Consider the following 26957-nt stretch of genomic DNA (forward strand, 5'->3'; position numbering starts at 1 on the left):
CCTAATACCCCTTACAAGTGAATTAAACAGAACAGGGTATGGGTATAAAATTGCCAATAAAAAAATAAGCCATCTATTTTATATGGATGACTTAAAACTTTATGGTAAAGACAATAATGAACTTGAAGGCCTATTGCGCACTGTGAAAGCATTCAGCGATGACATCGGGATGGAGTTTGGACTTGAAAAGTGTGCCAAGGCCACTTTCCAGAAAGGGAAAGTGAAGACCACAAATTCAGTCGTGTTAGATGTTGACACAGTCATAAGAGAGCTTGAGCAAGAACAAACTTACAAATATTTAGGGATAAATGAAGGCTCTGGTATTCAGCATGCAAGCATGAAATGGAAGATCAGGAAGGAATGTTATAGGAGAGTTCGTGCAGTCCTGAAATCTGAACTAAATGCACGTAACAAGGTGTTAGCTATAAATTCCTTAGCAGTTCCAGTTGTTACTTATAGCTACAATGTGTTGAACTGAAATATGAGTGAAGTAAAGAATATAGATAGGAAAATACGCAAGCTGCTGAGTTGTAATAGGATGCACCACCCAAAGGCAGACGTAGATCGCCTTTACCTTCCCAGAGCCCAAGGAGGTCGAGGCCTGATCCAATTTGAATTAGCTTACAAAACAACCACAATTGGACTGGCCAAATATCTCGAAATAACAAATGACTGGATGCTAAAGCTCATGGAAAATCACGAGAGATGAAAGAAGCTTCATTCTATCATAAAGGAAAGCAAAAAATTTGCTATTGATCTCGTGCAGGATACCCAAACTGAACAACCCGAGGGAAGTACAGCAACTATTGTTGCAAAGAAGGTGAAAATAATGGCAACGAAAAAAGCGCACGAGCAATTGGCTGATAGGTGGGAGGAGAAACCTCTGCACGGCAAATATGTGTCCCGCAGCAAACAAGCTGATGTTGACCAGAAGCAAACCCATCAGTGGCTACGGAGCTCAGGGCTAAAAGCAGAGAGTGAAGGTTTCATCCTGGCTGCTCAAGATCAAAGCCTATTAACCCGGAACTACCAGGCCAATGTGATGAAAAATGGAGCAGACCCAAAATGCCGATTCTGCAACGACATGATTGAAACAGTGGACCACCTAATCTCTGGATGTAAAGTTTTAGCACCAGTGGAGTATAAATTAAGACATGACAGAGTTGGCCAATATCTACACTGGCTAATAAGTCGGCATTACAATATCAAAACTGCCGACAAGTGGTATAATCACCACCCTGAGGCTGTAACTGAAGGAGAAAATGTAACCATTCTGTGGGACTTTCCAGTACATACAGACCGAACCATCAAGGCCAATAAACCAGATATTGTTGTGAAAGACCAAAACAATAAAGTTTGCTTATTGATCGACATGAGCATCCCTTGTGATTATAATATCTCAGTGAAAGAGTTTGACAAGCTCAGAAAGTATAAAGACCTACACATTGAAATTGAGAAAATGTGGCATCTCAAGGCGGTTACAATACCAGTGATCGTAGGAGCACTAGGAATGATCAAGAAGGGAACCGAAAATTATATGAGAATGATCCCTGGCTTACCATCCCTGCAAGAAGTGCAAAAGATTGTCTTAACTGGTACATCACACGTATTGAGAAGAGCATTGTCGATGTATTTTAATTTAACTTAAAAAAAAAAAAATGAACGAACTAGTGAGTTTAGTGTAATGGACTACCAATGTATACTATGAGTTTCTCTGCCCTAGGAGTCGGGAAGACACTCGGCAAGAAATGGAAGCAAATTTGAAAGAAGAAAAAAAAGATAATAATAATAATAATAATAATAATAATAATAAATATAATAATAATAATAATAACAACAATAATAATAATAATAATAACATCGAAAAATACCTTAGGAATGAGAAGCCAGGTTTGAAATTTCCCCAAGACACCCGATGAAGACTGGAGGGTATATCAGCCAAAATGTGTTAACAACAACAAACAAGATGAGGACAAATATCCGTCGAATGTGAATAATGTAAATAATGTAAGCATGTTTTTGTCATGACTAAAAGAACCTCACATCTCTACATCTCTGCTGTCTTGCTTGCCTCTTTACAGCATGAAAAACTTGAGTGACAGAAGAGTAAATGATAGTGATGAGAGAGATATGGGATAAGTGATGGACTGATGAGAGAATTCAGTATTTTGAGAGAGGTACATGTATACAAGGCAACATGACTGAGATGGCAGGGAGGTGACAGAAGCCTATGTGACCCAGGAGACAGAGTGATGACGGAGATCCAGGATGTGTGAAAGGAAAGAAATACAAGTATGCTGGTAGAGAGATTGACATGAGACCGGGGTCAGGCTGTACAGGAGGGCAGGGTGAAAGTAGAGTGAGCTGTAAATGAGGGGTCTGATGTAGCCACCTATATACAGGAAATAAGATGGGCTGGAGTGATGAGGGTGGTGGCACAGTGAATGAAAAGGAAATGGATCCTGTACCGGTGAGTTGCACAAAAGAGGAATGGAGAGAGGGTCAAAATAGGTGCAGTGAGATCCTATCTAGAATGTATTGCAAACAAAAGAAATCCAATGGCATCCTCAGTTATATAGGAACATAGAGCAGTAAGAGTTGGGTTTTTTTACCATCCCTAACATTGATTAAACAATTGTTATTTGCAGGAGTGGCTGTGTGGTAAGTAGTATTGCTTACCAACCACATAGTTCCAGGTTCATTCCCACTGTGTGGCATCTTGGGCAAGTGTCTTTTACTATAGCCTCAGGCCAACCAAAGCCTTGTGAGTGGATTTGGTAGACGGAAATTGAAAGAAGCCTGTCGTATATATGTATATATATATATATATGCATGTGCTTATATCTGTGTCTATCCCCCCAACATCGCTTGACAACCGATGCTGGTGTGTTTACGTCCCCGTAACTTAGCGGTTTGGCAAAAGAGACTGATAGAATAAGTAGTAGGCTTACAAAGAATAAGTCCTGGGGTTGATTTGCTTGACTAAAGGCGGTGCTCCAGCATGGCCACAGTCAAATGACTGAAACAAGTAAAAGAGTAAAGTGTGTATACACCGAGATCTGAAATGATGGTTTGCATATTTATTCTTAATACTTTCAAGGAGATTCAAATGCAAATATGCTAGTTGCTGTTGTGTATGTCACAGGAGAACTTCTCTCTTTTACGATGACTGTTTTTATAACATACTTGGCTCATTGGCACAAAAGATTCTGTTTCGATGTATCTCATCAGCCAGAAGCACTTGAAACTTTACATGAACTCGTCCCAGAAGTTTCTGCTTCACATTAAAACTGATCGATCACATCAAAACTGATTGATCGCATCAAAACTTTTTGATTGCATTAGAACTGATTGATTAGTGTTTTATATGTAATAGTCTTCTGATTAATTTCATTAATGCTGTATGTTAAGGCAATGAGTACAAAAAGAAGACAACACAGGAGAGACAGATTTTAACACATGCTGTATTAGTTTAACGCTTAAAAAGAAGGGAAATGTTTTAGTTAGCCAGTGTTTCATGAATATTAAGCTAGTGGAATACACCATTGCTTGCCTCTATCTTAAGTTCTGTTTAAGAATCATTATTAATTGATGAAATAAAAGTTTTCACGGAGATGTACTTGCATAGCAAGTGACCTGATCTGAGATCATGTGCTGGAACGAAAACAATTGCAGCGTGAAAGGTGTTTATAAGCCATTTAAGAAACACACAAAAACCGTTAGATTCACTTCAACATTTAAATTTAATTTGTCAAAATATTTTCATCGCTTTGAGACTGCAACCTGTTCACTGACAAAATTCTGAGATGCAGCACGGAATTTTGTCAGTGAACAGGTTGTGGTCTCAAAGCGACGAAAATATTTTGACAAATTAAACTTAAATGTTGAAGTGAATCTAACGGTTTTTAAAGTTTTTAAAAAAATGTAAAAGCAATAACTGTAGCAAGAGCAACAACACAAACAACATTGTTGTAGAAGTAATCTCAATGTCTGTTTCAGACAGTTATATTTTCTGACTTCTGCCAAACCTGTAACATCATGTCTAGGATTATTCGTGCAGTTTTTCCTCAAAAGAACTTTATCTGACATTTCACTTCTGGTTCCAAGCCAAAAGTTTAAAATAAGGGATGCAAATATTTTTTTTATAACCACCACCTTGAAAAAAAAAACAACAAAAATCATAAAAACTAAAAAAATGGAAAGAAAAGCTCTCAAATAATCAATGTGGTTACAAACATTTTGTCTACAATATGTATTTTTCTGTATCAATCCTCAAGTGGTTAATTTATATAATCTACTTAAATCATTAGGAATCACTGTTGTGATTGTTATAGTTGTGGAGCTAAAGTGTTGGACTACTGACCACATGGTCAGGAGTTCAAACCTTGCTACTTCAGCTATTGTATTGTTTCTTTTGAGCATGCCAGCCAATGAGGAGAGGGCCTCAATGTGGTCACTCAACCTACAAGAAATAATGACTAAATCTTTCTCAAATCACTCACATAGTAGTCTTCTTTTTTGTTTTGATAAAAAGAGAAAGGTGCTCTTTGGATAATGTAGTTTGAAGTAATTTATGCCTGAAAATCTAGATTGGGCATGTCTAGACTTTCTTTGATAATAGGTCTACTTCAACAAGGCTGATTCCACATGAAATCAGCCTTGCATAGACAGGAAAACGAAACAAAGAACTCTTCTGCCACAATAGGCTTTACCACTAAACAGTTGAGTAGTTCATCATCATCATCATCATCATTTAACGTCCGTTTTCCATGCTAGCATGGGTTGGACGGTTCAACCGGGGTCTGGTAAGCCATGGAGGCTGCACCAAGCTCTAGTCTGATTTGGCAGTGTTTCTACAGCTGGATGCCCTTCCTAATGCCAACCACTCCATGAGTGTAGTGGGTGTTTTTTACGTGCCATCAGCACAGGAGCCAGGGGAGTCTGGCAAACAGCCACGATCGGTTGGTACTTTTACATGTCACCGACACGGATGCCAGTCAGGTGACGCTAGTATCTGCCACGTTTGGACAGTGCTTTTTACATGTCACTGGCACTGGTGTCTTAAATACAATTTCCATTTGAATTTTTAGGAAAGACGTTCAGCAGTAAAAAAAAAAAAAATCCTAACAATGAATGAATAAACACAGTCCCATCTAACAACGTAAGGAGAAAATCCTCAGTAATATCTCAGAAAATAATAGCCATAAAAAGGCTCTCATTAATATTGTCTACAATCTAAAGTATGCCAGCAATATCTATAATGAAACTTAAGTAACAGTAGATATCAGTAATGAAGGTAATTGTGGATATCAGCAATGATACTTAGATAAAGAGGGATATGGGTAGTGGTACTTAGCAGGTATGCGCCTTACAGGTTAGGATGTTGGGTTCATGATTGTAAAATTGTGGGTTTAATTTCAAGACAAGGTGGGAGTGCATTGTGTTTTTGAGCAAAGCACAGTTGCTCCAATCTAATAATGAGTACCAACTGAGAACTGGTGCAGCCCTCTCTCCCTCTAGCTGTAACACGAAATAGAAGAATAGCACTATATATGGTTTTTGAATTTTTTCAAGGCTTCCAAGGCTGATTAAGAGAAAGTTATTTTCAGAGATGAGCCCTGACTCAAACACATCCTATAACAGAGAGGATGCGTAAAAGACACCCATGTATCAGGTGATGGTGTTAAACTTGTATAGCCAGTTGAATATCTACAGGTTTCCATATATCACCTACCTCTTGGTAATATACACTGAGTAAATGTTGTTTGAAGCAAATATGTTGTTGAAACAAATATTTCTTTGCAGAAATTTTTCACCAAGAAATTTACAAAGCTATGAACCGCATAATGTTTACGAAGTGTTGGAATTGGTAAAATAAGTTTAACACAAAAAGAAAGTAAACTTCATCACATCTGTGCACTTAGATTTGGTCAAGCAGAAACTTGCAGAACTAATTAATACAAGGAATCACAAAAACATATGAAATGTATCATTTTTAAGGAAAGGCAGTAGTACTTGGCTCAAGACTGACAAAATGTGGTTTCATGAATTAAATTATAAAGTTTATACAATGCATGTCATTCCTCCTTTGAAACGAATTTCAATAATTTATATTGTTTGTGTATTTATCAACACCTCAATGTACCATGTAACTTTTTGAATAAATTTGTCTGTACATTTTTATTACAATTATAAATTCTTTTTCCCACGCTTGCATAACTTTGATATCATCTCTCTTTTTTTTATTTTTACATGTTCAAATTGTTTAAGTTAAGTATTTGAATGCTGGATGACCTTCTTGACAACTCAGCTATGAAGAGGAGTGGCAGATTGAGGTAAACAAAAAGTGTCTTGCTTGAAGGCACAATGCAATGTTTGTGTATTGTAATCAGAGTTGTCTTCCCTTAAACTTGCATAATATACAATATGCAGGCGTTGTTGCAGTCTGGGGGCTTGTGTACCTCGATGACAATAAAAACTATGCCAGTGAAATGCAATCTTATGGTAGGGTGTCCTATACTGGACAGATCAAAAGATAGAGGCCAAACTAATATAGACAACCCCAACCTGGGGTAAAAATGGGCTTGTGTAGGGCCAACAGCTCCATCTAGAAAAACAAAGTTACAGAAGCATCAATGACAATTCAAAACCAACAGGACCAGAGAAAAGGAAGCCATCCTCCAGGGAAACACAGAAATATAGGCAAAATACAGACTAAGACTGAGTGGAAAAAGCAGGGGTACAGCTGGAGAGAAGCAGAAAAGACAGCTCTGTGTTGGGGGAGAAAAAGTGGTGATGGCCTTTACTCCATAGGGAGGAAGGGAATGGCTAAGTAATAACATATATGTATGAGCAGTAAATAAGTGGCTGCTGAATGATTTTGAATGGTTAAGAAGTATGCTTTGCATTCTTAGGTTGACTCAGGAATGAAACTGGGAAAATGGCAACCAGAGGAGTTTTTGAACTTATAATTTAATGGTACACCTTTTCCACATGCTTGGTCCAGCCTGAGAATCACATTAAGGGTGCACATACCAGTGGAATACTCAGCCACTTACATGTTAAGTCAATGAGCAAGTTGTTCAGTTAATTAAACAGCTTGTGTCAAAACACATTATTCCCCCATTTTGAAGATGGTAAAGGTGAAATTTGGTGATGCAGATTTGACTATGATGTCGAGGCAGAAGTGGAACTGTGGAGAAGGGCCCTTGTTTGCTTGCACAGTGCATGAATTTATTTCCCACTTCCTTTAGAATTACAAACAACTAATACTAAATTTTAATTTCTTTTGTTGATCAAAGCAGCTTTTCTGATGAGGTCCAGCAAGATTGCTTTTGTGTTTTAGCACAAAGTCAACAATTTGGGGGAAGGATAGGTTGATTGGATTGACTTCAGTGCCCCAGCACTCAACAGGTACTTATTTTATTGACTCTGAAAAGATGAAAGGCAAAGTCAACCTTGGTGGGATTTGAACTCAGAATGCAAAGACAAACAAAATGCAGCTAGGCATTCTGCCTGTTGTCCTAACAATTCTGCCAGCTCACTGCCTTGTGAGTGTCAGTAAGACTGACTGACTGCCCACCACCACCACCACCACCACCACCACATCACCTGCAAATAAAAATCAGATTTCCATCCAAGGCACACAGACATTTTGTGTGATTAATTCTCAAAGACTTGAAATTATTCCATTTTTCATTAGCATCACTAACAATTACTGCTAAGTTTTAGATTTCTTTCCTCAACAAAGGGGAAAATTACAATTAATTGAGAATTATCTGCATTTCATTCAGTACATCATCTCATATTTATCTAACAACATACCACTAGCTCACTCGATTTATTTATTTCATTTTTTTTTCTATTTTTAATTATGCAAATTACTACTTTCCAAAACTCTTCGCAAATATTTGTAAAAAAAAGTATTCTGTCTATTATTCTACAGAATAATAGACATTTTAATTCTATTATTCTGTAAAATAATATTTCATTAGTTTAAATGTACACAAATGCATAAAAATAATTTTTAATTCCATTAGACATTCTAAAATACTATTAAACTTCATTCAATTTTAAAAAAGGTAAAATCAGACAGAACTTATGGGATGACCTGATATTATTGTGCTTGGAAACATGTAAAAAGTGGTGACAGGAAGGGCATCCAGCCACAGAAAATCTGCTTCAATACAACTCAATCTGATCCATGCAAGTATGGAAAAATGGACATTATAAAAAAATGACAACAAACGATAAAGAAAAAAGAATCACTGACACATGTACAGCTAAAGATGAGTGTCAATTTGTCTGCAGTCTTTATCTTGAGAAAAGAACAGTTTTAGTTTGCAGCCTGGGTAATAATTGTGAAGTATGAAACATGTAGTTATAACAAGATAACAGATATGTCTGATGAATCAGAATACTTACTTTATCAAGGTATGCTATACGTACTCATGGTGCTTCATTGCTCCTATTTTCTTTGATAGTAATGTAGCTGGTAGTGAATCACTTACAGATTTTAATTGAAGTAATTAATTGAATGAGTAACTTTGCTGTCTAACAAATACTATTAAGTAGCTGAATATCTATTCCTGGCTGTTAACCTTATATCTGGTGTTAATTTACCTGATAAACTGATGGCATCTGTTCAAGGAGGGAAGATTTTTACATAACTTTTGGTGGCTGTTGGGAATGTTGAGTCAGCTGATAAAGTGAAATTTGCACCACCACCACTGCCACTATAACCATCATCACTACCACTACTTCTACTATGCAAAATTGGTGAATGAAATCAAGATATTTTTGCAAGTTTCACAGAAATGAGGAAGACCATAGTAAAACTGTATATATAGGTGTTACAGAAAACTGAAAATTTTTGTTTAATCTCTTTTATGCTAGAGACAAATTTCTCACTATCAAAACAAAATGGTAGAAATTTTATTGAATATTTGAATTTGATGATTTGGCAGACAATTTAGCTGGTAGAAATGTTGGCACGCTGGGCAAAATGCACAGACGTATTTCGTCTGCCGTTATGTTCTGAGTTCAAATTCTGCTGAGGTTGACTTTGCCTTTCATCCTTTCGGGGTCAATAAATTTAATACCAGTTACGCACTGGGGTTGATATAATCGACTTAATCCATTTGTCTGTCCTTGTCTGTCCTCTCTGTGTTTAGCCCCTGGTGGGTAGTAAAGAAATAGGTTTTACAAACATTGATCATTAGTCTGAATGACATCTCAATAAAATGCCAACTAAATTCAAGGAAGCTCATCCTTATGACCCGACTAAAAGCTGTAGTCATTGCATAAAAAACTGAGAAAGCCAGTAGAAACTCAAGTAGTGTTAAATCTATATATGTACAATATTAAAATAAAAAGAAAAGCTGGTGAAGAGCTGTAGAAATGTGTAATAGTGGTCACTAAGTTGAAGTCCAGTTTTACCGGGGGGGGGGATGTTATAGATATGGCAAGTATGGACTTTTCTAATGCATTTCTAAGACATGGCTCTATTAGTGTATGTTCCTAAATCAGTTTGAAGAGATCCAAGATCTACATAATCTTCATCTCTAGTCGCTGGTTTCTTGAATGAAGTACATTCTTTCAGCTGTCATGATGTACATAGTGATTGTAAGTAAGTGTTATTTACTGTTCCTATTTTAGTTATAACTTTGAAGACCTTCTCAGCTATTTAACTTTATGTGTATTACATAAAGCTAAAGGGAAAAAAATCCCACAAATTTCCATTTGAAATAATGTTTAATTATTTCAAATTTGATTTTTAATGTTTGCCTTTATTTGTGGTTATAATCACACATTAACATGAACACTAAAATAAGTATAAAGAGAATTAACAGTTAACTAAAATTTTTGTTATATGACATCATGGCAGACCTGAAATGTAAACATTCAAACATCATCACTATTTTACCAAAATCCTGCTACATTTCACATGGAATTTTTGGTTGTTCAAAGATGTCTTGATGTGTAAGATGACCTATTCTTTTTTGGCTGTAAATTCTCATATGAAAAATTATACCAGAAAATGTTATAGTAATAGTATAACATTTATACGGATATTAAATGTTGATGAAAATGATAATATTGGGTTGTCCGGAAAGGTCGTGCTGATTTTTAAAGGAAAGGAAAAGGTCAATAAATACTTACCATTACATTTTTGATGAACCAAATATGAACCATTTTGTTGTACAATACATCTCCATCTTTCCTTTAACTTGAAAATACCCTCTTCCCAGAATTGAGGTGGTTTCATGGCAAAGAATTCATCAAGGTATCTTTTTACATCATCCAAGGAATTGAAATTTTTACCATTAAGACTATTCTGCAGAGACCTGAATAACTGGAAATCCAAAGGAGCAATATCTGGCGAATATGGAGGGTGGGGTAACATCCCAGCCGAGCTTCAGCAATTTTTGTCTGGTTCCTGAAGCATCAATTGCCGAAAATGAACTTTCTTATCTTCCATTTTAAAGGGATACAGAATTAACACAGGTTATAGGAACATAAACCTCCTTTCATGAAAAGATAGCTTAAACTGTTCTCTAAATGGAGGTGTAGTCAAATCCTGTTTTATGAAAACAACCATGTTCTAAAATAAGTCGAAAGGTAAGCTACTATAAATCGGCACGAACTTTCTGGACAACCCAATATATAAAATAAGGTTACACTGATACCACTTCATATAGCAGATTTTTATAGGGCTATGTCATCTTTTTATGACAAACTGCTAGGTCACACCAATCCAGTAAATAATTAGGCTACAATTAATATTACCCCCATCAGCTGCCTGGTATGTAACTAGATTAGATTGATGGATTTGGGTTATTATCCCAAATACTGATATCTTGAAAATATATTTTATGGCATATGGAGTTTATTTTAGAGAGATTTGAAACTTTTGGGACTCTAATCTTTTGTGTTTTCAATATTTGGGGTTGTGTTACAGACCCAGTTGTCTTATGTACTGACATAGATGGTAACTTATACTGATGTGACCCACAAACCAGTTCAGTATATAACTGTGTTACACCGAGATGATTCATATCCAACAATTAGCTCTACAATTAACTCACAGTAACAGGAGTCATAAACTCCTTAGATGTATAATTAAATTATACTGACATGATCCACAACAATCTAGTATGAGGGTGTGCTGAAAAGTTCCTGGCTTTAGGTAAAAGACAATACAGGGGGATCAGTTAATTATGATTTTATTGAACATATTCCCCTCTTGGATTCACACACTTACTGCAGCAGTCCTTCAGTTTTACTAAGCCCTGTAAAAGAACTTGGAAAATTGGGCCTCTGATCAGGCTTTTCATGATACCCTTAAAGTCAGGAAATTTTCAGCACACCTTCATAGATAACAACATTACACTAACCCACCAATTCAATATATTATATATTACACCAACATGACTCACACAAGTGCCTGGTATTTAGGGTAAACACGTGTGCTGAAGGTACTGCTGTACTCTGTCTCTGAATGCAGGAGTCAATATCTCATCAGGTAGTAAAGCAAGACCCTTCCACTGTAGTACCAGAGCTGCCTGGGGTCACCCACTGATGTAGGTGATAAAAGTCCCACAACAGAATGAGCTTTGTTGAGTGACTCTGGGCCAGATGTGACCACCATTCTCAATACTTGTTCTTACTCAACCACTTGTCCTTCTATAGTCAAATGTAATAACTTGTTTTCTCAGTGGCTTCCAACAATTTTCTAGAAACATCTTTTGTCTCCTTCATAGCTAGTCCAACACTCATGAGTATAAAGTGAACCCTGGTTTTGACAAATTCTCTAACATCTATCTCTACAGGAAGGCATATTATTTCCCACCAATAGTTTTCACAGAGTTCAACTAATGCCTTCATTTTTTGTCTTTCCTGAGGAAATTGCCAGCTCTACCATCTTTGCACCATATGACAAGGTTGCATTTTTTGACGGTAAAAAGTAGGAAGTGATTTGTACCATCAAGATCAACACAGACCTTCTCATTCCTTTACAGTGGCTAGCTTGCAGCATTCACCTTCCTTGCAAAACTTTATCTTCCCATGCTTCACTATCTGTGGTCCTTCACCATTGTTAATTTGCTTTACCTCTCTGTTACAGCACCAGCCAATACTCTACTTGGTTATGCCACCATCTGTATCTGTACTCCAGACCTAGTGGGCAATTGTACACGTAAAATGCACCCACTACACTCACGAAGTGGTTGGCATTAGGAAGGGCATTCAGCTGTAGAAACACTGCCAGATCAGACTGGTGCTTGGTGCAGCCTCCTGGCTTCCCAGACCCCGGTTGAACCGTCCAACCCATGCTTGCATGGAAAACGGACGTTAAACGATGATGATGATGGTGATGATGATGATATCTCAACATGCCAGCCTTTCCACTTTTGCACAGACTAATTGCCTCTATTTTCCAGCACTTTAAATTTGTAGGACTAGAAAGCATATCGTAGAGGGAGCAAATCAGAAAATCATATCATTGTATCACAATGTAACTTCTCACATAATATCAGTCAAATAAGTTACTGTGTTACAATGATATGACTCACACATAGTTGAATATATAACTATGTTACACCAACATGAACCTAGAATATGATTATATCACAGTAACAATGACCCATACACAATGGAATTTTGTATAAAAGATAGAGCAAAAATAAAATTTTTGCAGTGGCTTTAAATGAATCAATGTTACACACACATATATATACAGGGTGCAGTGAATAAACTGTCATCTAGATTACACAAAATTGAAAATAACACTGACATCTCATTTTAACAGATATATTTGCCAAAATTACATAAAAATATCTTGAAATACTAAAGAGTAAATTCATTCAATAAAATCACCATTGGCTTCAACCACGGCCTCTAGACAACTTCAGAATCTCCTGCAACTCTTCTGGATGGTCTCTTTGCTTAAGTTGGTGAATGCTGCCATAATCCTTGCCTTCAGTCATCTTTGGTGTTACAAGGAGTTTTGTTGATCTCTTGCTCAACTGCACCCCACACATAATAACCAAAGGGGTTGCAGTCTGGGAAGTTAGGTGGCCAGATGTTAGGGGTAATGTGGTTGCAGCAATTGTCTGACAGCCATGACTGGGTTCTCCTGCTTGTGTGGCATGGTGCAGAGTCCTGTTGCTCAACACAGGGTCTTCCAGCAGCCACCCTCTTGACTCAGGGCAGCACTACCTCCTCCAGGCATTTGATGTAAGCCTCCATGTTGAGTTTGAGGCCATGTGGGAAGATGAATGGAGGCATAACATTGTCATCACTAGTGATCACTCTAAACATCACAATGTTGATTGGATGCTTGATTTTTAACATTTTTGGTAAATGTTCATACTGGAGCTTCCAGCACAAATGCCAAGCAGTATAGCATGTTGTTTCCAAATTTCTGGCAGAGTGAAATGTGTCATGGTGCCATTTTTCTCACAGACGGTGCCCAACTAACCCTTCTATACTGTGTAATCGACAAAATCAAAAACAAACAATGCGTATGCCTGAAACTAAAAATATAAAATTGTAACAATTAACCCATCACACCCTGCACACACACACATATATACACACACACATACATACATAACACATGATGACCCAAAATAAAGTTTTACAGTGAATTGGCAGAAGGTATGTGCACATAAAGTGAACAGAAAAAAATGCTTCAAAGATTCACTCAAAGCCTCACTGAAGTGCTTTCAGATAAAATGTTTACATTCATCACAATTTGAATCTAACGTATGATAGCGTCTCATAAAGCGAGATTTCTATATATTTTAAATTTGCGGAAGAATTTGTGGTGTGGGTGGATTAGCTTAATGGTTCAGAGCACCGCGATGCGTAATCACAGAAGTGTTTCATAGCTGGCTGCCAACACTTTTTTCTACAAAATAGGGGCATCTTATCCTGTTCAGCTATATTATTAGCATTATCCTGCGTTTGAGAATTTAAAATCACTTCTTTAACTTTCTAAGACATCTCAACGCTTCTAAAGCAAACTTCGTTTGTTTGTTTATGTTCATTGTAATTTGAATTTAATATATATATATATGTATGTATATGTATATATATATGTATATATATATACACACACACATATATATATATATAACAGTTTGATTCAGCTCCATATGACAAAAAGTTTCATGAACATATAGAATAAACCCATCTTATCAGATATTGGAAGAAGAATTGAACTGTTATTAAAACTTATATGTAACACTTTCCAAATGTATCGAGTGTCACTTTTTCTATTTGTTCATTCCCTCATATATATACACACACACCCACATATATCCAACAAAAAGCACAATCTAAAAGATAGACCAGTAACGTAAATACATTATACATGTAGTTAGATATATGTCTGATCATAGAGTGACCAATGTTTTTGCACCCATAAAGTATTCAGCTTTGTAGACAACTTGTCAGACTCAAATGACAGAAGACATATGCCTTCTGCCATTAAAGTCAGACAAGCCCTCTATAAAGCAAAGCACTTTATGGGTGCAAAACCATTGGTCACTCTATGACCGGACATATATTTAACTCCATGTAAATATGTATATATTTATGTAAAAGAATAAATGGTATTTCCTCACTTGGTAAAAACCAAAATTTATGCAATGTGTAATATTTTTAAGCAGTAAATATTTTTTCTTTACTCCTCTAAATAAATGGAGCTTCAGGACTAACTGTGTCGCACACACTCACAATATTGTTTCCATGACTGATTGACTCCAAGAAAGAAAGAAGTGATAAAAAAATGTTTACTTGTCTGTTGAATAAAAAAAAAACAAAGCAGGTAAACTGGCAGTTACTGTTTTTATTGTGAAGTCACAATGAGTTCACCACCTCATCACTCCCCATTCAGCCTAAATGAAAATGGTTATACTCTTCACTGTATGCTGTGTGCATAGATTGACATATTTTGGTCATATTACACAGAGATAATCCCTGGAGAAGGACATCATGCTCGGAATGGTCAGTGGCAAGAGAGGAAGAGGCCGACCAAGAACCCGCTGGCTTGACACCATCAAGAGTGACACGGGAATGGCCATAGCCAATCTGAAAGAAGCCACCCAGGATAGAACTGGCTGGAGAACACTGATCCATCAAGTAACCGAGAGTTGACTTCAAGTGAGTGGATGGATAGATAGAGTATGCTGTGTGATGCTTGGAACATACTGATGCTTATGTCATTAACCCTTTAGCATTTAAACCAGCCATATATGGCTATGTGGAGGCATGTGGCTTAGTGGTTAGGGTGTCAGCATCATGATCGTAATATTGTGGTTTCAATTCCTGGACTGGGTGACGCGTCATGTTCTTGAGCAAAACACTTCATTTCACGTTGCTTCAGTCCACTCAGCTGGCAAAAATGTGTAACGCTGCGATGGACTGGCGTCTCGTCCAGCTGGGGAACACATACGTCATAGAAACTGGGAAACTGGGCCCATGAGCCTGGCTAGGCTTTAAAAGGGCACATTTATTTTTATTTATATATGGCTACAATGTTTTATTTTCCAACTGGCCAGATCCAACCTCTCACGCTTACCCTACATTATTATTCTAAACAAACAATCACATCATTGAAATCTCTCAAAGCTACAAAGTAATGCATGACTAGTTCATATCAATGTGAATAAATAAGCATTACATTTGACAGAGAAATCTGAACAATAAAGGGTTAAATGTGTAATGATACCTGCATTACAACAGGTATTTATCTTTTACTAGCTTCAGTCATTATAATCCAGCCATGCTGGGGCACCACCTAGAAGAATTTTTTTAGTTGAATGAATCAACCCCAGACTTACTTTTTTGTTAAGACTGGTACTTACTCCTTCAGTGTCTTTTTGCTGAACCACTAAGTTACAGGGCGGTAAATACACCAACACTGGTCGTCAAGTGATGGGGGGGGGAACATGCACACACACACACACACATTCAACAGGCTTCTTTCAGTTTTCTCCTACCAAATCCACTCACAAGGCTTTGGTCAGCCCAAAGCTATAGTAGAAGACACTTGCCAAATGTGCCACACAGTAAGGCTGAACCTGGAACCATGTGGTTGGAAAGCAAGCTTCTAACCACACAACCATGCCTGCACCTGTTTAAAAACAAAATAAAAACTGTCCCTATAACCTTGAGTGATCATGGTCTTATATTTTTGTTTGCTTAAGCCAGAAAGACACAAAAATATTTTTAATCTAGCTCACCTTTAAGAATAGTTTACCAAGCCCAGCTCTACATTGAACATTTAGCACTTTGACTTACCTGTGTGATTTTTTCTTTTCTGAGAGCTGCATTTCTTTGAACCTGTTGTTATTCCTTTCAGTTACCAATGTTTAAAAGTTTAAAATAAACATTACTACTTAATAAACATTCCTGTAGTTAAGAAGCTTACTTCCCAACCATGCAGTCTTGGGTTCAGTTCCACTGTACAGCACCAAGGGCGAGCATCTTGTACTATAGCCCCAGGCCAATCAGCCAACCAAAGCCTTGTGAGTTGATTTGGTAGATGGAAAGTGAAAGAAGCCTCTCTGTGTGTGTGTGTGTGTGTTTGTGTGTGTGTGTGTTTGTGTGTGTGTGTGTGTGTTTGTGTTTACCCCCTCATCACCGCTTAGCAACCAATGTAGCTCAGTGGTTCAGTAAAAGAGACTGATGGAAGAAGTACTGGGGTTGGTTTGTTCAGCTAAAAGCCTTCCAGGTGCCGTCCCAGTATGTTCACAGTTTAATGATTGAAACAAGTAAAAAAAAAAAAAAATTAAAGAAAAACTTTCCAACAGGGAAAGCCAGGAATCCTTAAATTTCCCATTATAAACATGTCTGTTTCTAAATTACCATTTATTATATCAACTCTTGCAACTCTTCTCTCTGTTGCTCATTTAACAGAGAAATGGTTTAATGAAATACAATAAAACTAAAACTAAAACAATATGTTGGAGTATAACATAAAACAATAGGAAAGCAAACTGACACCTGCTTTTGATTTATATAGACTGATCCAAAAAATCTCATGGGAACATGAGGTTAGTAAACAGCACATTTAATCAGTTCACACAAAAAGTGAATGCCAAAATTATATCACATTTCAAAACCACTTCTTTTTTTTTCTAACACTCTATTTATAAAAAAAAAGAAAAAAATTCATGTCACACCTACACAATTTTTTGTTGTTGTTTGAACCTTTTCAAACTAATAGTTGTCAGAATTCATAATTATGGATTTATAACAATTGGGAACCTGGAACCTGAGAAAAACACAGGTGATCTACCTCAGCAAAAATTAGTTTAAGCCTTTGCCTGCTTTGTGCACAGAATATGTTTCTCTGGTGTTTATACATCATATATGATACACATTCCCAAGTTTTTGTTTCAACTATCAGTGTAACCTGAGACCTAGGAAAAGAAAGCTTTATATTATTCAAAACATGTGAAACAAAAGCTAATTATAAGTCTGAAGACAAGCATGGACATTTAGGAGACAAACTTGTGAAAATGTTTTGAACAGGAAAAGCATTAGTAAAATTTGCAGATATAAATAAATTTGTATGTCATGTAAAGAGATCATAAATTCTCACAATATATTTCAGGAAGGGCCCTTTTCTAGTTTAAAAAATAAGCTTTCAATATTGCTGAATATATACATATGTAATTATAAGTTTGTCTTGTAATGACTCCCACACCAGTCTGATTTATAAATAAACCAGATTACACTGACAACATGATCAACAATTAGCAGTCTTGTATTTAATTATGTCACAATGACATGACCCTATCATACACATATAGCAGTCTAATATATAACTGTTACAATGATATGACCATTGCCCCCTACAGCCCAGTACATGACCATGTAACACTGATATGAATGCCACTCCACACACATTCACCACTCTGGTATACAGCTATGTTACAGTGACATGACCTATACACACATAACATGGTCCAGTATATAACTATGTTATACACACCAGTCCAGTAATGAGTAGTGTTATTATATTTCTCACTGTTTTATAACTTCATGCTGGTTGGGCCTGGTCGGTAACTCTCTGCTGTGCATTCACTCATCATTCAATCACTCTATTTCACTGCTGTTCTACTCCCTCATCAATCTCTTGACTTCTCTGGAAAGCAAAGCTTATGTGACCAGTAGGGCAGATAATATTACACTTTTCCTCATTAATACACACACATGCATGTATGGATGCACGCACATGCACACACACACACACATACTGATGGGAAAATTCATAAACAGAGCCTGAAATATTGCTTTGAGATACATGGCTTGACAACTGATGTTGTGTTTACTTCCCCGTAACTTAGTGGTTCAGCAAAGGATACTGATAGAATAGGCACTAGGCTTACAAGGAATAAGTCCTGAGGTTGTTTTCTTTGACTAAAACCCTTTAAGGTGGTGCTTCAACATGGCCACAGTCAGATGACTGAAGCATGTAAACGAATAAAAGAAAAGAATACATAGATGGGAGGCTTCTTTAAGTTATGTTCTACCAAATCAGATGAAAATGGTTTTACTCTTCACTGTATGCTGTGTGCATAGATTGATGATATTCGTTATTTTCCCTTTTGCCTGCATGGATTGTTTTCAAGTACTTTGGTTTTTCTGGGAGCCCCTTTTAAAGTAGAAGGAATAGCTAAGATTTTTTGACTGCTATTTCTAAACTTCAATATGTGGTGAAGCAAATCTTTGCTGTACCCTAATTATAAAGTGTATATATATATATATATATATATATATATACACATACATATACATACATATATATATATATATAACGCCCCCACCCCGTCCAATGGATGGTGCTGAGTTGTCAAACATTTAAACCAAATTTTCTCAAAACAACTTGTCCGACCGTCCCATTGGCCTCCCCTTTGAGAAACACTGATTTAACCTAAATTTGAGACACCAGCAAAAGAAGAAATAAAAATAGACTTTTTTCTATTCCAAGAAAAACAATTTTACAAATGTATGTTCCCACAGCTTTATTGATTGCATTCTCACCTGGAATTGATTTTTGTAATTTTTTCAACCCTTATACACGCCCTGATACCATCGGTATCTACATATCAAATGGAGGATGCTCGAGATCCTAGAAGACACACAGGACGGATTTTATATAATAGATATGTATGTATGTTTGTGTGGGCATGTATATATGTGTGTGTTTGTATGCACACATACAGACCATCAAAATGGTACTGCCATGCTGGAGGAGGGGATAGTTATGCACTATTAAGAAAGTGGTCAATGACTTCTTTACTTTAACTCTTAAACAATAGGAAAGGATCGAATAAAAGTGTGTGCCAAATAGGCAAAAAACAAAAAAGTATCTCCCTTTCTTAAGGATAATTTTATTACTAATTTCCACTTTAAATAAGTACAAAGAGTAATTAACTGATTCTTAATCTTTTGCACTATAAAATTTTTAATTATATTATCAAAACGTATTGTAAAATATTCACTTTCCTTTGCATGCAATCATCATCATCATCATTGTTTAACGTCCCTTTTCCATGCAAGCATGGGTTGGACGGTTCGACCGGGGTCTGGGAAGCCAGATGGCTGCACCAGGCTCCGGTCTGATCTGGTAGTGTTTCTACAGATGGATGCCCTTCCTAATGCTAACCACTCCGTGAGTGTAGTGGGTGCTTTTTATGTGCCACTGGCACACATGCCAGGGCAGTCTGGCAGCCACCACGATTGGTTGATGCTTTTTACATGCCACCGGCACAGAAGCCAGTCAAAGTGGCACTGGCCTTGGCCATGTTCGGATGATGCTTTTTATGTGCCACCGGCACAAGTATCACAACTACAATTTCCCTTTGATGTTTTATTTTGATGTTGATGTATTTCACTCAATAGTTCTCCTCAAGCACAGCAGGTCACCCTATGATCCAAGGTAAGCACAGCAGGTCATTCTGCAATCCAAGGTACTTTGGATGGGCTGGGGCTATGTGAAACTGGTGCAGGAAACAGCCATGAACTCACGTTATTTGTCGGGTCTTCATTTCAAATTTCTGCATTGTTGTTGTCAACTAAATGTACAAATGGAGAAAATAGGCGTACTTTTTCCATCCAAAACTGATTTGAAGCATCACATTCTTCTCTGTTATCTAGAACATCATCATAATCATAATCATCATCTACAACATCTGATGAAGGAAATTAAAAAAAAAATTTCTTTGCTGAATAAATCCCATCGATAATGGCTGCTTATGCTTAGGCACAGTTGACGAAGTAGATGTTCAGACATCAACTGGTGACGGCTGTATCCATGTAACACTTTTGAAATGTCAATTGATGATGTTCACCATTTAAGGGTTAAAGAAATTCATCATAGACTGCAATGTGTTTTTGTTTCTTGAAAAATTAAATGCATGTTTAAATACTTTATTCTAAAAAAAAAAAGAAATATTTTCTTTATTTGCATAACACCGTTCAGAAAATTAGATATGACTAAGGATTACAAGTGCCAACTAAGAAATTATAGAAGATTGTCTAACAATGAATATTATTATCTGGAAATAATGGAACATGTTAATATATTGTGTTTGGTTTAAAACTAAACTGACAACGAATTTGTATAGGAAAGTAACAGGAAGCTGTAAAAAAAGCCATGGAAGAGAAATAATATGTGGAAAGAAACATATTATGAAAAATTAAAAGATTCGTCAATAATAATATGTAAAGCTTTTCCTTTTGAATTCTTCCTATGAAAATCTTCTTTCAGAAAATATCAAATCTGTAAGCTTAAACAATTATAGATGTAAATGTTGTTTTTTTTTTTTTTTTTAACCCTAAATACCCATTCATAATGCATGGTATTACAGAACAATGAAATTTTAAAATCTTTTCCTACCCACTTCCTATTTTTTCTTTTTTTTTTTGCTGAAAAGCTTCTAATTTTTCAAGATGCAAAATAGAAAATTCTTGCTTGCATGAATAATTCTGATTTATTTTCATTTATTATTCAAAAACTCATTGGAAAAAAAAAAATTTAAAGCCTGTCTGTTATGAATAAACTAGCAGCATCTAAGGAAAGTCTGCTGTTATTTTGAAAAAACAGATTGTTAGAAATTCCTTGGGGCTCCTAAAATATGTATTTTTTTTGTTATATTTGGGAAGAGATGTAAGTGATAAAGCCTTTATACAAACCCAACAGTTGTTGCTTGTCTATATTTTACTTCTCTTTCTTTTTTTTTGAAGCAGTTCTATGTAGCTTTCTCAGTGGATATACATTTTTTTTCAAATGCTTAGTTTCTAGTTTACAACTGAATTTTTGCAATTGTTCAACCTCCAAAGTAGCAAGTATACAAGCTGTATGGTGTTTTAATTTTTTTTTTTACATATGCTAGTACAAAATGTGTGTATGTGTGTGTGTGTTTTGTTTTTGGATTATTTTTAAAAGAAAAGATGTACAACCATTGAAAAAGCTATAAACTATTGCAGTACAAATATTTTGGGGGGCATAAACAAACATCAACTATTTTGGAAAAAAAGAAAGAAAAGTGAAATATAGACAAGCAACAACTGGTGAGTGTGTTTATAGGCTTTATCAATTATAACTTATCCAAAATCCAACAATATTGGTCTCAACACTGGTTTCAGAACAAAGTTTTAGGAAAACAAATTCAAGATCCTAATTATTTATTTTGTTTAGAAATTCTTGAAACTCTTGTTTTGTGAAGTTTCTTAGTGACCCTGTCAGTGCTGGTGCCACTTAAAAATAACCCAGTCCACTCTGCAGGGTGGTTGGTGTAGAAGGGCATCCAGTCATAAAAATCATGCCAAAACAGACACAGAAAAATGGTGCAGTCTTCTACCTGGCCAGCTCCTGCCAAACCATCCAACCCATGCCAGCATGGAAGGAGGACTTAAATGATGATGATGATGATGTACATTTTCAGAAGCATTTGGCTCTTGAGACTGTAAAACCTACAAAGGTAGTAGTGGAGGTACCTGCAGCTTTAAGAAAGAACATCACTGAAAACTAAATTTTTTGTTATACACTTTCTACCTGTTTCATTTTGAGTGTAGTTATTATTTTAATCATTATGTCAAGCTGTAAACAATCTTAACTATGGAAAAAAATCAAAAGCATAATTTATCTATGATATTACTCTGCTGCAGTACAGCTATGTTGGTAAAGCTTTAACAAATCTCTGTATGTTGTGTTACATTGTTAGTTTTATATCAAAGAACGAAAAGATCTGGACTTGAATTCTCAGTACCACAATCCCAGTGAACAAAATACAATAGCTGCTCCATCTAGCTGTGGATTCTTAGATAAATGTTTCATTAATATATGACACATTTAATAAAAAATATTTACTAACCATCTTACAAGCAATATCACATATATGTTCTATTTATAACAGATAATGTCTTCAATTTTATTCCATAGTTAACGTATTACATCTGTAGACTGTAACGAAATAATAGTACAAATAAGGTTGGAACCAAGGGATTTGTTAGAAAAGGCTGGTAATCCCAAAGCAAAGTTTTGGTCTATGGAAGCAATAACATTTTCTGCTATTTTGGTGGGTATATGTATTTTGTGTCTCTAGTCTGTGAGATGATAGGAGTGTATGAAGTATTTCAGCATTCACTTCAAGAAACTGAGGTCAGTGTATTATCTATATAGTATGTATTGAATATATTATATATATATATATATATATATATACACATATATATGAATGTATATATACACATACACACACGCACGCACGCACACACGCACGCATGCAGGCACACACACAGACACAATCATTGCTGTTGTCATTTTAGTGTCCACTTTTCCATGCTTGCAAAAGTCAGATGGAATTTGTTGAGGTGGAATTTTCTACAACTGGATGCCTTTTCTATTGTCAACACTCACCTGCTTCCAAGAAAGGTAATATTTGTCCATGACCAGAGACAAATTTTCACAGAACCTTGAAAACAAAGGATACAACTTTCATAATGGTGACACTCATTTACAACTCTCACATGATGTCAAGGTAAGGAGACAGTAACACACACACACACACACACACACACAGACACACATGATGGACTTCATTCAGTTTCTGTTTACCAAATCCACTAGCAGGACTTTGGTCATCTGGGGCTATAGTACAAGAAGTCACTTGCTCAAGGTGGAAAGCAGTGAGACTGAACCGAGAACCATGTGGTTAGGAAGCAAACTTCTTACCACACAGTCACACCTGTACCTAGATTCATGATGCATGTATACACATATGCACACACACACACACACACACACACACACACACACACATATATACACACATGCAATGATGATGATACGTGAACACATGACACACACAATTACAAGAATTGTGTAAGAATAGATATAAATTAAGTCTCGTTAACAGAGTGAAAAGGGCATCAAAGAAGTAAATTATGAGTTTGCTGTTTCTATTGTCATTAGAGAGGTGTTTGGTTCATAGTCAATACACATAGCTCTTAATAACCCAGTCCACCTAGATGTAATTGGGCACCACAATGTAATACAATCCACTCTCAAAGTGGTGATAGTACTGTAAATTTTACAAGTGTTCTCTCAGTTCTGAAGATGGGAGATGATAATATGAGAAAAAAGTGGAAAGAAAAAGAGATTTGGAATTTCATTTACAAGCCCTCATATATTCCACAGCACTGCACAATGTTTTCAGCATTCTGAACTAGAATAAATAAGGTTTTGGCATTCTGCTTATGTACATATCATTTGAGAGGAGACATACTAAAGACAAAGCTTGTTTGATCTTTATGGATTGGAATGCAAAGACAGTTCAAAGAAAGGTTAGGTTTTGTATAGACTAACATTTTCAGATTAACTTCGGGTAATCTAGATTAATATTTTCTTTTCAAGTATCTTTTTTTTTTGTGTTTTTCTCTGGTAAAATGTCCAAAATATACAGACAATGAAATACAAATATGATCTGGAGTTTCATAGAAGAAAAGAAAGTTGTTTGAAGTGGTGATATTTGAACTGACGGCTGCATTATGAATATATATAAGGAAAAATAATACTTATAAAAGAAACACAGAATGACTCGTCAAGCAATCTTTTGTCATTTTTATAAAAGTTGTATTACAAATGACTCATATATAGATAAGCATAGTCAATAGATATTGACTTTAGCTATACACACATACAAATACAAAGAAATTTTAACAATATAAAATGGAAGGAAAATTCAATGCAAAAGGCATAATAAAACGAAGAACCAGAAAAATGAAAAAAGAAATATGTATTGAAGATTGATGAAATGACTATTGAACTTACCCGAAAATGTGCATATTCTCTGTTACGTTGACCTAAAAACAGTGATATTTTGTCAGCTTTAAAATTTGTGTCCAACGTCAGTATGACTCGTCTATAGATCTGTTCACAGTCTACAAATAAGGTGAGGTCTGTTGCACTTAGGCTTAGTGCTAATTTGTGCCAATGATTGTCAGCAAGTTTATAAGGGAATGTTTCAATTTGTATTTTTTGGTCATGTGTGTAATAAAACCTCACTTCGTTCCTCCTGCCACTACTTTCAATTTCGAGAATCCTGTCCGGCAAATGCAAAGAGAAGAGCAGAAAAAAAAAACATTATAAGTAGAAATAACACAATGGAAATAATTTTCACCAACCTAAACAGTCATCCCCTATTTCCTGATCTATCATCCTTGGATCACTTCTATCACACTCACCTTACCCCCACCTTCCAAACAGATACTTTCCATCAAGCAGCACCTCCACTCTTGTTCATCACTTACTACATTAACCACTACTCTCATCTAATCAAGTGGAGGTACATGGCCTAGTAGTTAGAGCTGCGGACTCACGGTTGAGGGATTGCAGGTTTGAATCTCAGACTGGGCGATGTGTGTGTTTATGAGCGAAACACCTAAGCTCCATGCGGCTCCGGCAGAAGGTAATGGCGAACTTCTGCTGACTCTTTCACCACAACTTTCTCTCACTCTTTCCTCCTGTATCTTGCAGCTCACCTGTGACAGACTGGCGTCCCATCCAGGTGGGGAACCTATACGCCAAGGAAACCAGAAACCGGCCCTATGAGCCAGGCATGGCTCGAGAAGGAACAAACAACAACTCTTCTAATCAGTTTAGTCTCCCCTCATACATACACTTTTCCATTCCACTCTTAATCTACCAATCAGATCCTCTCTTGCTCCTTAAGGATTCACTCTGGCACACTATCAATAACATCTCTATGGTCTTTCCTGTTACTCCCACCCACCATCATATAATGCAAGGAAGCCATCCACCTTCTCCATAGCAAGACACTAGTGCTTTTCTCCCCATCATACTTTAACCCTTTCCTTTCGAACACCTATAATAAAGTCACCTCTCCCTGGGGAAATCCCCCATTCTCAAATGCACACTCTTACTTAGTCAAGGGATCTTTTCATTTTTCTTGTTCTATTTTGGTTTGCAAGTTACTTAGCAACCTCACTAGTGCCAGTGACACACAAAAAAAAAAATCCAGCACAAATAGGTGTAGGAGTGGCTGTGTGGTAAGTAGTTTGCTTACTAACCACATGGTTCCAGGTTCAGTCACACTGCATGGCACCTTGGGCAAGTGTCTTCTACTATAGCCTCGGGCCGACCAAAGCCTTGTGAATGGATTTGGTAGACGGAAACTGAAAGAAGCCCGTCGTATATATGTATATGTATGTGTGTGTATATGTTTGTGTGTATATGTTTGTGTGTCTGTGTTTATCCCCACTACAATCGCTTGACAACCGATGCTGGTGTGTTTATGTTCCTGTAACTTAACTGTTTGGTAAAAGAGACCGATAGAATAAGTACTAGGCTTACAAAGAATAAGTCCTGAGGTCGATTTGCTCGACTAAAGGCGGTGCTCCAGCATGACTGAAATAAGTAAAAGAGTGAGAGTAGACCCTATAAAGCAGTTGATGTGAGGAAGAAGACTCATCTGTAGAAACCCTGCCGAAGCTGATACTGGAGTATGATGCAGCCATGTAGCTCACCAGGTGCTGCTGAATCACAAAACCCATGCTGACACAGAAAACAGACAATAAATGATGCAGGTGCTGCTACTGATGATGATGATGGCATTCTCAGTTTTGGTATTTACTTGGCTATATTTCAAGCATATGAAAGTATTGTGAAGTCCAAATGTACATGGCCTTCTAGTCTTATGAGTTCAGAGATTTGTATAACATTGATCTGTATAACAGTGCATAAGATTTAAAACTGAATGAAGGCAATCTTAAATATTTTAGCTGTTGCATGTATTCACAGTGCATAATAAATATATTGGTGCAGACATAGCAGTGTGGTTAAGAGGCTTGCTTTGCAACTACATAGTTTCAGGTTCAGTCCCACTGCATAGCATTTTGAGCAAGTCTTTTCTACTTTAACATTGGGCTGACCAATGCCTTGTGAATGAATTTGGTAGACAGAATATGTGTGGATACCAGGTGTGTGTGTGTGTGTACTTGCACACACACACAATATATATATATATATATATGTATACATTTTTTTTTTCTCTAGTTTCAACTCAGAGCTGCAGCCATGCTGATGCACCGCCGTTTTGTGCTACACTGTTATTACAAAGAACCTCGTCTAATATGTGACACTTGGTGAAGAACGGAGTTTGATATAGCTACCCTCATTTGCACCTCTTGCCGTGAGGTAGGTTCATCTGGGACTCTTGACAGGAAGATGTCCAGCTTTGATTTAAAAACCGCTACATCTACTTTGTGCAAGTTCCTCAGACTCTTTGGGAGAATATTAAAAAGCTGTGGGCCCTTGAAACCCAGGCTGTTGCTGGGATCTTTGGCACTATGCAGTGTCATCCCGTTCTAGCATTGGTGTAGCTTACAATGCCAAAATTTGGCACAATTCCTTCCAG

The 26957-nt window shown here is 36.6% G+C and overlaps 1 protein-coding gene across 2 annotated transcripts in view; it reads right to left on the reverse strand.

Annotated features, from left to right (window-relative positions):
* LOC115223760 (protein kinase C-binding protein NELL1) overlaps window positions 1-26957 on the reverse strand; it is a 480108-nt gene that overhangs the window by 155808 nt on the left and 297343 nt on the right. For both annotated transcript variants that reach the window (XM_036511173.1, XM_029794415.2), the window contains exon 4: window positions 24353-24623. In XM_036511173.1, the coding sequence (XP_036367066.1) occupies window positions 24353-24623 (271 nt within the window). The remainder of the gene's footprint in view (window positions 1-24352; window positions 24624-26957) is intronic.

Source organism: Octopus sinensis, linkage group LG2 (assembly GCF_006345805.1).
Source record: "Octopus sinensis linkage group LG2, ASM634580v1, whole genome shotgun sequence".
Lineage (NCBI taxonomy): Eukaryota > Metazoa > Mollusca > Cephalopoda > Octopoda > Octopodidae > Octopus > Octopus sinensis.